At 40.9% G+C, this 15,232-nt stretch overlaps 1 protein-coding gene across 1 annotated transcript in view; it reads right to left on the bottom strand.

The window, feature by feature from the left end:
• camk1da (calcium/calmodulin-dependent protein kinase 1Da) overlaps positions 1-4,247 on the bottom strand; it is an 84,192-nt gene extending 79,945 nt beyond the window's left edge. Inside the window, exon 1 of the mRNA XM_058417228.1 lies at positions 3,630-4,247. Within this exon, the coding sequence (XP_058273211.1) occupies positions 3,630-3,724 (95 nt within the window). The 5' untranslated portion in view covers positions 3,725-4,247. The remainder of the gene's footprint in view (positions 1-3,629) is intronic.
• Between the last annotated feature and the right edge of the window lie 10,985 nt (positions 4,248-15,232).

The raw sequence follows: 15,232 nt of genomic DNA, 5'->3' as shown, positions 1-15,232 counted from the left end.
GCTAGTTGGGTTAACTAGTACTATTAGTACGGGAAAATACAAGGGCATAATGTATTGCTAAATTGGATTTTCATGCATATTTAAAGATCCTTGCATTTTATAGTGACATTTTTAATGAAGTGTCATGTGACAGAATGCTAAGGTACCTGAAAACATGACAGAAATTCCTTGCTAACTTAGCTACTGATCTACTAGCTAGATTTTTTTTTATTGAAATAAATATTTTGGATTATAAAACTCAATATACTGAAATCCCATTTTTATAAATACATTCTGACAAATTTGTTTTGGGACAAAACTAAGCTAGTTTACTATCTGTTAGCAGACAGCTAGTTCAAAAACAACAACATTAGTGATACTAGGCTATTATAGTCAGCAGAAGGAAAAAAAGGGTGTAAGGTAAAGATGTAGTACCGTAGTGTAGTGTATAGTGGTGTAAGTCACACTAAACAGTTTATTCTATATCGATTATTTTTAATGGTTTAAAATGGCATGTTCAATGGTACTTTAATGATTTACATGAGCCTCATCTTCAAAATCGCACAGCACATTTCTCAGCCATTAAAAAAATATTACGCTCATTTCGATCGCTCCTAAACGGAGTCTGACTGGGATTCCAGATAGCATCGGCAATCGACTCGAGCTGATTCCAATATGATGTGCATAATTGGTATTTAATGGCTCAGATTGGGGAAGTAGATGAACAGCAGAACCTTGAGAGCAAACAGGTCCACAGTCACGAGCGAAAGCCACTTTAATGCTAAAAAAAAAAAAAAATTGACGTGGGATTGAGGTTTGCTGTCTGGCTTTGGGTAGAATTATTCAGAAGACCCAAAGGAACAGTTTGTACATAGCTAAGTGGTGAGAGAATGACGCAGGGATTAGTGTCTCTGGATGACGTCTGTAATAACATTTTTAATAAATTAATGAAACTCATGTCCAGACAACAATCAAATTAACACACATGGTTGTTTTTCATAAGATCAGGATGCGTGTCAGACACTTGTATGTTGTTTTATACGCACTGGCTGTTTTAATATAAATAGTATTATCTGATCTTTTATATTAAATTATATTTATTCATTTGTTGTATCTATTCTATACCTCATGGCTGGACTGTTTAAAGCTCCATGGTGTTGCCCAGCTCCATGTTTTGGTTGCAGCTAGTTTTCTATTTAAGTGCATCAATACACAAAAAAAGGCGATTTCTTAAAATCACAGGGAATGTAATCATGTTCCTTATTCTCCCTTCAACTCTCTCATCAGCTGTATTTAACCTGTCCATCTGGCAGCTATGAATAAAAAACCAAACAGTATTCAGCCTAGGGATATTGTCCACTCCTGTACCTATCACTATATCTTCCCCTTTAATCAGCCTGAGAGATTACGCTTCTCTGATTTCACACAGTCCGGAAGTGTTTAATATGGATTTGCATACTTGGTAACTAAAAACGATAGGTCACTTTATCCCAGAACAAGAGTCAGCACCTTCCTGCAAAAATCTGAATGTCCATCTAGACAGGGACAAATTTATCAGATCACTGCAGAGTTGGTCTAAAAGTAGATAGTAATTTGGTCAGAAATTGTCTTAAGGAACAGAATAGCACCTGTGAATGATGGAAAGCGAATCCCGTCCAAATAGGTCTTAAAACAAATAAAGCGAATTGAGCTCTTATGTAAACGCTTCATCAATCAGGTTTATCTAAAACACATATCTGATATAACCTGGCTAAGGTATCTGATACGAGTGAACTGATTAAAAGTCCATTTTGAGTTTACAGCAACTTAAAGACAATATCTGACAAAGCAGAAACAAGCCTTCCTGAACCAAACCTGAATATCGATGAGAAATTAATAATATATATTGTTATATTGTGGGGGGGGGGGCCTCAAGATAACTCAAGAAGGCTAGCAGATAACTGCTTGGCAAGGCCTGTCCAAGTTGCCATGACTCCTGGCTCACAGGTTGCTATGACGGCAGTGTCCTAGCACCAAGCTCAGATCCGCCTCTTCAGCTCACCAGATAGATTTATGAAGGAGATTTCCATGTGCGGTCATAAACTGAGCTCTGGGTTACACACGTGCTCACGCACACACACAGAAACCATGGCCACTGCTGAGTAGCAGAACCCCGAGGGTGTCAGATAGCCATCAAAGCAGGAAGCCCATATTATGGTTTATGTATGATTTAATAAACCACACTGCTGTTGTTGGCCAACGAGGAAAGAACAGGATTATTTTCATGCCATAATCCCAGATGGTTAATCTAGAAAACCATCAAGAGCATGAAGGGATTAGGCTATAAAAATACCGCAGCTCCTGTGACAGGGAACGATTGCTTTAGCGAGATGATAAACACACTGACTCTTGAATCAATACCGAGACGAAGAGACTCGATTCTTAGTTTGCCACGGACACTCTCATGTTCATGCAAAACTGCTGCTTCAGTTCATTACGAGGCAATAACTGAGAGGGAAAAAAAAAAAAAAAAACACAGGCTGGTCGCTATTTACGTAACAAAAGCGAAAGCAGGCACGTCAAGGAGAACGGATTTTATCGTCCGCAGTGTGTTTAACATCATGCACATGACCTTTCTACACATGTGATAAGGACAAACAAATAACAGGGTTGGTGTAGAGCTTAGAACTTGAAGAACACCGATTTACACCATGGCTTTAATTTGATTGGTGTCGATTCATTTGCTCTGAAGTGATCCAAATCAGTTATATAGTAAAGCAATTATTCTAGTTCATTATCATTTCTATATCATCAACTCACTCACTCGTATGCCAGAATCTCAAGCTAACAGTGTGTTAATTAAGAAACGTGTAGAATCATTGATTTATTTAACATTTATAGAAGGAGTCTCCGGTGTCAGCACTTTATTTTTCCACCATGGGAAAGTCTCTCTCCTGTTTCTCTAGTTGTTTTGTTTTTTTTTGGCTTTATTAACTTAAAGAGAGGGAGAAAAAAAACAGAGAGCTGTTATAACATAAGTGATAACTTGTCTCATGAATGTTCTATAAATGTTAAAAGTAACTTTGAACAAATAAAAAAGTGTCATGTTTCATTAATCAATAAATTACACTAATAACCGTGCTGTGGTGTAAGAGGAATAAAACACTGCATGATGTGATACAGCTGAGGTGTTGGTTGTTTTCCTTCAACAGCACGCCTCCGACGTGTTTTATTTCTTATGTCGTGATTATTTTAATATACGGGTTGAAATTAATCACAGCTTCCTGCGAACAGATTGTAGTGTATCGTGAAGATCATGAATCACGATATAATATTTTGCACCGTATCGCTCGTGCGCTTACACACGACACTAGGAGGAATAAAGAGGTTATAGTGAGTGTTAATCTGGATGAACTACAGTTTTTCTTTTTTAACCCCTTGCCATCACGCCTAGCGGAAGCATGTCATGTGTGCTTTGTTTACCAGCAAGACCCAAGTCGTGCTCTGCAGGCAGCAGTGATGCATGTCGTTTTGCAAACATCACCAACAAACTTGTCATGATCTGTGCCTCCTATACAGATGTGTGTCTCGCGCCGTTCACAGCTCGCGCGCTTGTCGTCCGTCTTTAAGAGACATTGTCATTGAAGAAAGAAGGAAAGAAGTTTACTCACGTGCCGAGGACCTCCTTGAATTCGAACAATTGCTTGATGTCGTTGACTTGCTTCTTCCACGAGTCTTTGGCGGTCTCTCCGTTCTCCTGAGCCATGGCGGAAACCGGGAAGAGCGCAGATACGAGTCTGCTACAGCAACTGCCTGTGACCCTGCTCGAGAGATCCCCGGAGGAAAGCGTGCTTTCCCACGCTTCGGTTTACACGTACGCCTGTCGATCACTAGCACGCGCATGCAGGAAAACAGTGAAGCGCGAGCTCTCTTTCTTGCGTGGCGTTGAATGTCACGGTTTGTGCTACACGACTACTCTTTTTTTCCCCTCCCCTCCGTTTAAGTGCGCGCGCGTGTGTGTGTCTGTGTATGGAAGCAAGCGATAGATGAGAAGACAAGCACGCGCGCGTTTCCCTCGTTCTCGCGCTCTCCGTGCTGCACCTGCAGCGGCTTAAACGCTTTGACGTAATTCTAATTCGGTGAGAGAGGCACGCGCAGCTTTCAACGCAAAGGAAAAAAAACGCGCTCGCGCTCTATTGACACAGAGAGAGAGTGAGAGAGAGAGAGAGAGAGAGAGCGCCACCCCCCCCAACAAAACGGAAAAATGAGAGGACGTATTTTGAGCGAATTCTTCATGCGAGCGCGCGCTGACGGTGTGTCAGCGGTTGTTATGGCGATGAGGGAGCTTCAGTCACAGCACGGGGGAAAGAGGGGCGGAGAACGCGTGGGACTGAACGGTACTGATGATTCGCATTGCGCCAAAAACCAATAACGAGTGCACGCCAGCAAGCATACAACAGCACGAGCCACCAGCACACAAAATAGCGGTCACGATGGTCACGTGACCTTTGCAGCGGAAACTAAATATTGTACGAAATGTCACGGTGCCCTACTACGGAAAGGTGCATTGTGGGTATTCTGTACCTGTGCACACATTGCCGTGTATTGTGGGAGTTTTTGTTGTTGCGTGCATCATGCCTTCCGTACATATGAATTAGTCATTTAATTCATTTATCCACTCAGTAACCACTTTATCCTGGTGGATCCGGAAGCCTGTCCCTGGAACACTGGGTGTGAGGCGGGAATACACACACACACACAGAGATATTAAGAACTAGGAGCATTTTCAAAGTCACCAATACACAGACTGGTATGTATTTGGAAGAAAACTGGAAGACCCTGATGAAACCCACAGAAACAATACGGCCAACTTCACGGCATCAGGAACCCGGACCTCAGGCTCACAAAGGAAACCCCAGGGCTGTGAGGCTACAACACTACCTGCTGCACCACCACCATGCCCGATATTAGACAAATGAATTATAATCCTAGCAGTCTTATAAATCACTTCATTAGTCTTATCTAGCTCAGGATAAATTAAATAATATTTCTGCCTACGAACTGCTGCTGTAATCACAAACACTCCGTACTCCTCTACACCTGTATACTGTAATGATTTATAATCTGGTGTCGCTCAAGAAGAAGGGCTCTATATCTACATCCAGATTTCTGTAATGTTGCTTAGTGACAATGTCTATAGTGACCATTTATTTTGCATCAAGAAACTAATCAGATCTTTTGCCTCTCCTTAGTGTGATCTCATTTTTCAGTGCATGCATTAAAGATTATGCTCAATTACTCTGAGATCACTGAGAGACGATGACGAGATAGAATGAAAGACTTTAGCTACATCTGGTGGATAAATGAAAACAGTGTGGCTTTTATTCTCAGACAGGATACAGAGCAAACCAGACAAGGACATGGGTGTACTGTAAAGGACATGTTTATAGCTTTCACACCTGTATTTCATACCTACAGGCCTACAGTGAACTCAGTGTGTGTGTGTGTGTGTGTGTGTGTGTCCATCCCTGCTGTAGTGTACCATGCTCATGAGTATTCCAGCTGCAGACTACTGCAGTTGCTCCGGCGCAGGAAAACACTCCGCCCCTTTTCTCTCAGCCCACTCTGAGTCAGCAAATCTGTTCAGCGTTTTGATTCGATAGTGCAACATTCACCTCCTCCACTTCCTGTTACATTACACCGCCCATCCCGGAGCGAAAACTTTTTGAATATTAAATTCATGTCTGTCCCATTCGAACTCACTCTGCCTCACTTTTTACTCCAGGATCGAGTTATTTACTCCTTTAGATAAGAAAACTGCACAAATTTAACAAAGTGCTGTGAAATGGTTGAATCTGATTGGTCAATAGGTGTTGATTTGTTTACAACATTGGTAATATTTACCTTTTCAGCATATGCTCTTATCCAGAGAGACATTTTTATACAACTAAGCAATTGAGGGTTAAGGGCCTTGCTCAGGGGCCCAGTAGTGGCATCTTGGTGGACCTGGGACCTAACAACGTTCCAATCAATAGTCCAACAACTTAACCACTAAGCTACCACATCCCCCTATTGTTTCTATAGTAGAAACAGAACAAAACATATGTAGGCAGAAGCTCTATGTATTCTAAGGCTAATAATCATAATAATAATAATAATCTCCAGTGCCAGTAAATTCCCCAACATTAGAAAGATTTCAGAATGGACACTTTCCAGGTTTATTAATAACATGACAAGCTGAATATTTTTCTTACAATATCTTCATAAGTCAAAAGGGGAGACCGGTGAGATGTCCACTGTAATAACTGATAACAGGCACTACCCAGTCTTGAAGACGTTCCACCACAGTAAATGTATCTGTATGAAAGTAATATTCATGTAAATATAAATGTAAAAACAAAACCCAAACTGCAATTCACTGATTTGGTAAATCATGATTGTTTTGCAGTTGTGGGTGAATTAAGATAGTGTTATGTTAGGTTATGGATCGTGCTGAGGAATATGCACAAGACGTCAATACAACCTCCCAGTATGCACGGCATGTTCACCCTTGAAGCAGTACAGCAGAAGACAACACTGACTTGATAAACAGTTAAACAGTCATGTGGCTGAAATGGCTAATGATCAGATATGAGCTTGAACTTTAATGTGATTAATCAGAATAAACAGCAGTGTATTGGTTCTGCTTCGTGAGGATTTGGGTATATCAAAGCAACGCTGCCAACCCTATGTGGACTTCGAGGACGACAACAACCTGCTAATTAATACACACACTAACATTCTACAGATGCTGTATCTGCATCACACAACTGACTGTACATAACTGCAGAAAGGACATTGTTCATATCACACTCTCCGGTGTCACCCAAATGAGGATGAGGTTCCCTTTTGAGTTTGGTTCTTCTCAAGGTTTCTTCCTCTTACCATCTAAGGGAGTTTTTCCTTGCCACAGTCGCCTCAGGCTTGCTCACTAGGGATGATTTTGTCTAACATCCAGGACTTTTTGCACTATTTTTTTTGTTTCTTATGTTCTGTAAAGTTCCTTTGAGACAATGTTCATTGTTAAAAGCGCTATACAAATAAATTCAAATCAAATTGAACTGAATATTAATGCAAACCTGTCATATTGTTATAGGAAAATAATCACTGATGGGATGGTGTGTGTGTGTGTGTGTTGCTGCCCAACGTGGACCTAATTTATTGTTTCTATTACAAAAATATTGGATTATTTTCTAATAACATGCTAACATCGTTGATTATTTTCCTACAACATGCCGCGTGCTATATTCCTTAGATAACAGATATACATTCATTCACTGCTGTTTAATCTGATTAATCAAGTCTATAAGTTTAGAGCCTTCTTTCCCTATTCTGGTGAATGTTGCCACTTTCCCATGTATTTCTGTACATATTTATTGGTGCCGTGACCCGGCACTAATCAACGCTTTCGTGGCTGGCCTCGAGGTGAGAATCTAAAAAGGGTGGAGAAGGAGAAGGATTGCATGAGAATAAGCAATAGTTTAAGTCCCACCTGCAGTTTAGGGGAGCTTGTGTGTGAGTGTGATTGTGTGAAAGGAAGTCTGGTGGATCTTTGCAGGACGTTGGACTTGACCGGATGCTTGGAAAAAGTGATAGGAGTGCCATTTTGGTATTGTTGTTAAGAACCATTTTACTACAATAAAGCCAAGTTCTCATCAAAGCCTGAAGAAGTTCCTTTATGTTCCTTTTATCGATCTGGTTAGCTTTTGCAAATGTACAGTAATAATAGGTAACTGGAGAAAACCCTGGACCACCCTGTAGTGTGTTTACTCAGAGAGGGACTCTGAGTGTTGTCTTCTGCCGTACTGCTTCAAGGGTGAACATGCAGTGCATTCTGGGATGTCGTATTGACGTCTTGTGCATACTGCTCAACACGATCCATAACCAGGAGAGGTTTTCTGACTTACTGTAGACTTCCTGTCAGCATGAAGCAATCTGGCCAATCAGAACTGCTGCTCACTGGATGATTTACCACACAGTCTGATGTATAGTACCATGATTTTTCTGACTGTCCAGTGCCACAAAAAACATAATTTACACTGAACAGAATTTACATGAAAAGAAGCAGAAAAAAAAAATCAATTTTAGAACTCCCTTAACCAATTACACATAGAATATAAAGGATATATAATTTTCCACTGGACTGCATACAACGTTTATGTTGCTCCCACTATTTTTTTTGTTAATAATTCAGAGTACTGAATGTGCGATATCTCTCACTGTCACTTTATTCAAATGGGAGTTTTAACTTTTTAACAGCTTTATAGGAAAATAAGTTTCAAATGTATATTTACCCCTTTATAATGGTACACATGTGAGGATCTGTAGCACAAGAATTTTACAGTATATACAGAAGATGGTTAAAGCACTGTACTATATAATGTACACTGAACAGGCATAACATTATGACCACCTGCCTAATATTGTGTTGGTCCAAAACAGCCCTGACCCGTCCTGCACTGTGTATTCTGACCCCTTTCTATCAGAACCAGCATTAACTTCTTCAGCAATTTGAGTAACAGTAGCTCGTCTGTTGGATCGGATCACACGGGTCAGCCTTCACTCCCCACGTGCATCAATGAGCCTTGACCGTCCATGACCCTGTCACTGTTCACCACTGTTCCTTCCTTGGTCCACTTTTGATAGATACTGACCACTGCAGACTGGGAACACCCCACAAGAGCTGCAGTTTTGGAGATGCTCTGATCCAGTGGTCTAGCCATCACAATTTGGCCCTTCGTCAAACTTGCTCAAATCCTTACACTTGTCCATTTTTCCTGCTTCTAACACATCAACTTTGAGGACAACATGTTGACTTGCTGCCTCTAATATATCCCACCCACTAACAGGTGCCATGATGAGGAGATCATCAGTCTTATTCACTTCACCTCTTGTTTTCGTTCCAAGATCCTTTTTCTACCTGTAAAGTCATCTGCCTCTATCCTGCTTGTCAGTTTGCCCTAATATCCCTGCATGCATGTTGTCTTATAGTTTTGTTGTAATAGTTTCAGACAGATTTATATATTTAATATACTGTGCATGCTTCTGCTTCGCATGTCTCAGTGCATTGAAGAATGTTTTGAATGAACCCCCCCATCTCTTTCTTCTGCATATTTATATCACTTTAATAATTTGTTTTTAGAGTGACATTCTGTTCTGATAAAAAATAAGCCTTTTGTGTGTTTACAGAAATGTTTTATTCATGTGCGTGGTCCCTGTTAAATAAACAATAAGCAAATAAATGAATAAATAAAACACTATTTGTCACAGTACCAAGAAAACGACGGGAAAAAAGTCATCCATTCTGAACACTTTCACCAGTGGTTTCCTTACAGCTGGAATGACTGGTAGCTCCTAATTAATCAACATCTTCTGACTGATCAGAGTCAATAATTCAGCAGCACTCTGGTATATTATTGTTGATAACAATAAATAATGTAATATTTATTGTCAGTCATTTAAGATATTTGACCATAAAAGTTTTTTTTCCATTTTTTGGGTGGGACAGTCTTGACTGATTACTGCTTATACACAAACAGGAAGTGTAAAATCTTAATTTTTCATTTATTTCTAATTTAATTGTGTACAATGCATCAGCACTAGTAACCTTCCTAGATCAGCATTTGCCTCTGATGTTGCTTGATATTTTACGTAAACTCAGTGTGATCTAGAGAGTATGCACAAGAACACAGAAGAAACTTAATAAAAAGAGATGTGACTCAATAAATGCAAGGACACTATCTGAAAATAAATAAATAAATAAACATTAAAATGACCTTCATGAAACTGTTGTAACCTAACACATAGAATGTGTATTTGGCTCCATCTAGTGGACGGATGTGTGAAACAAGTCTTGCCACCTAAAATCACATCACTATAAGCTCTACTGCCTTTTAACAAAATCAGGAACAATAAAGAAAATACGAAAGAAATACGGTTCCTGCCTCTATATGCCAAATAGCATATAGCAGCAAATAGCAAATAGCAACCAAATAGCGTCTCCTATTTAACATAAGGTCAAAGAAACGACTAAAAGTCTCCAAACTTTTAATTATATTATTGGTTGTGTGTGTGTGTGTGTGTGTGTGTGTCTGTGTGTTTCAAACCCTCATGCTGATGTTTTGAATGATCACTGGGTCATCTTCACCTCGCGGGCTCTAATCTGAGACCTTATCTACGTCCCCAGGTGGTTCACATGGCCCTGAACCTAACAGCTCTACTGGAACACCTGTGCCCTTCTCCTACTCCCCCAGACTTTTCCCCTCCTCCGTTCTACTCCATCCTACCATTCCACACTTCTACTCAGACTGAGATAGACTATGTCGGAACTCCGAGCCCCCTCCGAGGGGACATACACTATATTGCCAAAAGTATTCGCTCACCTGACTTGACTCGCATATGAACTTAAGTGACATCCCATTCCTAATCCATAGGGTTCAATATGAAGTCGGTCCACCCTTTGCAGCTATAACAGCTTCAACTTTTCTTGGAAGTCTGTCCACAAGGTTTAGGAGTGTGTTTATGGGAATTTTTGACCATTCTTCCAGAAGCGCATTTGTGAGGTCACACACTGATGTTGGACGAGAAGGCCTGGCTCTCAGTCTCCGCTCTAATTCATCCCAAAGGTGTTCTATCGGGTTGAGGTCAGAACTCTGTGCAGGCCAGTCAAGTTCATCCACACCAGACTCTGTGTGCACTGGTGCACAGTCATGTTGGAAGTGGAAGGGGCCAGCTCCAAACTGTTCCCACAAAGTTGGGAGCATGGAATTGTCCAAAATGTCTTGGTATGCTGAAGCATTCAGAGTTCCTTTCACTGGAACTAAGGGGCCAAGCCCAGCTCCTGAAAAACAACCCCACACCATAATCCCCCCTCCACCAAACTTTACACTTGGCACAATGCAGTCAGACAAGTACCGTTCTCCTGGCAACCACCAAACCCAGACTCGTCCATCAGATTGCCAGATGGAGAAGCGTGATTCGTCACTCCAGAGAACGCGTCTCCACTGCTCTAGAGTCCAGTGGCGGCGTGCTTTACACCACTGCATCCGACACTTTGCATTGCACTTGGTGATGTATGGCTTGGATGCAGCTGCTCGGCCATGGAAACCCATTCCATGAAGCTCTCTGCGCACTGTTCTTGAGCTAATCTGAAGGCCACATGAAGTTTGGAGGTCTGTAGCGATTGACTCTGCAGAAAGTTGGCGACCTCTTCGCACTATGCGCCTCAGCATCCGCTGACCCCGCTCCGTCAGTTTACATGGCCTACCACTTCGTGGCTGAGTTGCTGTCGTTCCCAAACACTTCCACGTTCTAATAATACAGCTGACAGTTGACTGTGGAATATTTAGCAGCGAGGAAATTTCACGACTGGATTTGTTGCACAGGTGGCATCCTATCACAGTTCCACACTGGAATTCACTGAGCTCCTGAGAGCGACCCATTCTTTCACAAATGTTTGTAAAAACAGTCTGCATGCCTAGGTGCTTGATTTTATACACCTGTGGCCATGGAAGTGATTGGAACACCTGATTCTGATTATTTGAATGGGTGAGCGAATACTTTTGGCAATATAGTGTATCACCTTGTGGAATTTGAGTCTATATCTATTCCTTATAGTTTTCCATAGCCATATCCAATAAACTTAACCAACTATCAAACTTAGCCAAAATAAAGGAGATCTCAGTCAGCAGATGAGAAGAAGCAGGTTTCTTTATTCAGCCATGCAGTCAATCATATACATTTCTGAAGAGAGCAGCTGGTCTGAAAATCCCCAGAAATTCCCCTCTATACCCCATGCGCCCTATGGCGCCTCCTTCTTCATATTTGAATATGTTGAGCAGTTTTCCCATTAATTTCATGTTTGAGCTAATCTGGCCCCTCCTTACTTAATTTACATACTTTTACCATTTCCCATTATTTTCTTGTTTGTCCCGATAACGCCCCTAAATTGAGATCACCCTCCCCTTGATGATGTCACTTTTCCCCTCTCAAATTCCCCTTATTTTTGGCCTAGTTTGGAAAATTTTAAGAAAAACAGCACTTACATATAAGCGCCCACTTCCTTTCTGACTTCATTCAACTGTGAACTCTCAAGCTGTCCACGCAGATTATTTTTACCTGCGTACGCTGTCTCCCACATTGATGTGTGAGTACCCTAACCTTTTCTCTATGTTATCTGATATTTTATTAATGACTAATCTAAATTAGATGCACTTTTACTCCTTTAATGTGAGTAAGCCTTGCCATTCTACTGTTAGACATCCACTGTGCTTTATTGCCACTGATTACTGATGCTTTAATGCTGCTGATTACCACAGACCAGGTTACCACTTCTCATCAGCCTACTGTTTTGATTATAACACACTAGGCCATCTAGCTTACTGCCCACACTGTCTTTTCCGACCTTGGTGCATATCCTAGGCTCTGAGCTTTTCGTTGCTATTCTTATTACCTGCTAAGCCTTATTATGATTACATAGTCACACGATATGCACCCACTCATCTTATTCTATTATTTTCCTCTAGCTCAGTCAGCCCGCCGTGCTATCTTCCAGAGGAGTCCCCGGGGTGCTCTGCGACGCTACTGCCAGTATCAACTGTCTTGCCTGGCCATTCAGCTTACTGGTTTCCTGGAACACCTATCTGAAACCTCTATTCCCGAGTTCTCCTGGCTTTGTGCCTTCCCCCAACTCCATACCTTCTTCTCATCCTGAGTATTCGTTTCCAGTTTCTCCCACTGATTATTCTCACACTTCCCCTCAGCAGCCCGAGGTTCCTTCTTCTACCACTGACCCTCCGGTCCCACTGATACGTACCTTCTGATGTTTCAATAAATTTCTCTTTTCCTTTTCCCAGTCTCAGCGTGATTATTACATGAATATTGATGGTTATGCATGGTTATTATTAATTTGCATTAATTAAAGCCAGCTATTGAACAATATCTAAGTAATTCGATAGATAAACATTGCTATTTGCTAATTTGAAGCAGTGCATACATTTTTATCCGATGCCTACACCCTTCTCACTCCTTCTGGCTCACTCGTCAACCCTATTGTTCTTAAGTTCAAATTTATATTTGTATTTGTATTTGTATGACTGTACACATTGCATAAAGTCTTTCTGTTATTTCATGTGTTAGACCTCAGCTCCTTTTTTGTACCACGTAAGAGGCACTTATCCCTTTTTGGACTGTATCTCTGAGGATCTGTAGCACAAGAATTTTACTGTATATACAGAAGATGCCTGAAGCACTGTTTACGCACATGACAATAAAAGTGAAACTTGATCTAAAAAATTTGATATAGATAGAAGAGATTTCAGAGAAATTGTGGACTAAAAATTCAGAGATTTCAGAGAAAGTCTGGACTACATGTGGAATAAAGTGTAAATACTTTCTGTGCAATACTATGTTGGGCAACCTCGGGGCTGAAGTATTGTTCCTCTCTTTCTTGAAGTTAATAAGATAGAAGATATAAGGCTGTTTTTGTGCCTTTTTCTACCTGTAAAGTCATCTGTCTCTACCTTGCTATTGTCAGTTTGCCCTCATGTCCCTGCATGCATGTTTTGTAGTTTTGCTGTTATTGTGTCAGTTCTGAAAGTTCAGTCTTGTCAACTGCACCAGATAACCAGACTTGTCAGAACTCAGAGCCCTCTCCGAGCGGGCATACTGTATCACCGGGTGGAATCCGAGGTGGTATCTATTCTAATAGTTTTCCATCACCATGCCCAAATATACTTAATCAATTATCAAAACTCAATCAAAATGAAGAAGATCACAGTCAGTAGATGAGAAGATAGTTCTTCAATGCTATCGCCAGTATCAGCTATCCTGTATAGCCACTGAACTTAGTGGTTTCCTGGAACACTTGTCTGAAGATTTTATTCCCGAATCTCCACTCCTGGCCCATCGTATCGTGAGAGATAGTATCTGTCATGACCAAGGTACCCAAACTGTTCCTGAAATTTGTGACCAAGCCACCCAAACTTTCTATTGCCATTGGACTCGCTCTGCTTCTCAAGGCATCCAAACTGATGATGATGATTCCTCTGACACCCCTTCACCTCCTAGCTCTCCTGACATTCCCCCTCTTTCTCCTTCTACCCCTCGCCTGGTTCTGCATCTTCTCCTCCCCCACAGTATTCACCTCCAGTTTCCCCTAGTGATTACTCTCCCACTTCTCCTCAGCTACCTGAAGTCCCTTCTTCAACCACTGTTTCGCCGGATCCCATGGAATCTGATTGTGCTGTAACTATGTTTTTGATGTTCATCAATGAACTTCTCTTCTCCTTTCCCTGTCTTAGCGTGGTTATTATATTAGCGCCATTAATCAATATATCGATCAAACATAAGCTATTAATCAGTATCTTAGTAATTCCATAAATGAGCATTAATCAATACATAATTTTAGCTATACTATTACTGATCTAAGGCAGAGCATAGATTTTCTCCAACATTACTCCCCCCCTTTGAGACTCTTGAGTCTCACACTCATTATGTATGTGTCTATATTTCTCTGAGGTCTTAGCCCTTGTAAGCATTAACATCATCTCTTGCACTGACAAAATACATACATCTTCATGTACAATGTCTTTTCGGATAAGGAACAGTTGTCTTCTGACCCAGGCACTTTATGTACCGTAGAGGGTCCATTGGAGCTCCTGGGAGAGGTTGCTAGCACGGTCTATAGTGTCACGTAGACACTACAAATGTCAAGACATTTTAAAATATGCACGACCGTGAAAAGTCTAAGTTCCCACATAATTAGATTCTTTTATGTTACTAACGTATCAAGTATGCTGTTATGGCATGGTCTGTTTTGGCATACAAAACTGTTATAACATCTCCCACCTATATAACACATCTTGCACCATACTACTTTCCTTATTGCTGTCATATTACTTCCCTTTAAAAAAAAAAAATCACAGTTCACATTTGACATTAAAGTTCACATTACAAGATTCACAGCACGTTACTGGAAAAATGCACATTACATTACTCTTAGATTCTTTCACATTACTCTTACATTACTCCCCCATTACATTATTCTTCTACCACATTTTTACTACATACTTCTTCTCAAGGTGAACCAGGAGTGGGAGAAAAAACCTCTAATGCCAATTAAGAGGGAAAATTCTCACTCTGCCTGCTATTACTGCGCGACAGCCTGTATGGCCAGGGCCACGATATATGTGAACAAAGCATCTATTTACAATGCCCAGATACCTGTGTGTAATAT

This window comes from Hemibagrus wyckioides, linkage group LG19 (assembly GCF_019097595.1).
Source record: "Hemibagrus wyckioides isolate EC202008001 linkage group LG19, SWU_Hwy_1.0, whole genome shotgun sequence".
Lineage (NCBI taxonomy): Eukaryota > Metazoa > Chordata > Actinopteri > Siluriformes > Bagridae > Hemibagrus > Hemibagrus wyckioides.
Note: the sequence above shows the minus strand (reverse complement) of the source record. Positions and strands in the feature narration are given on the sequence as shown.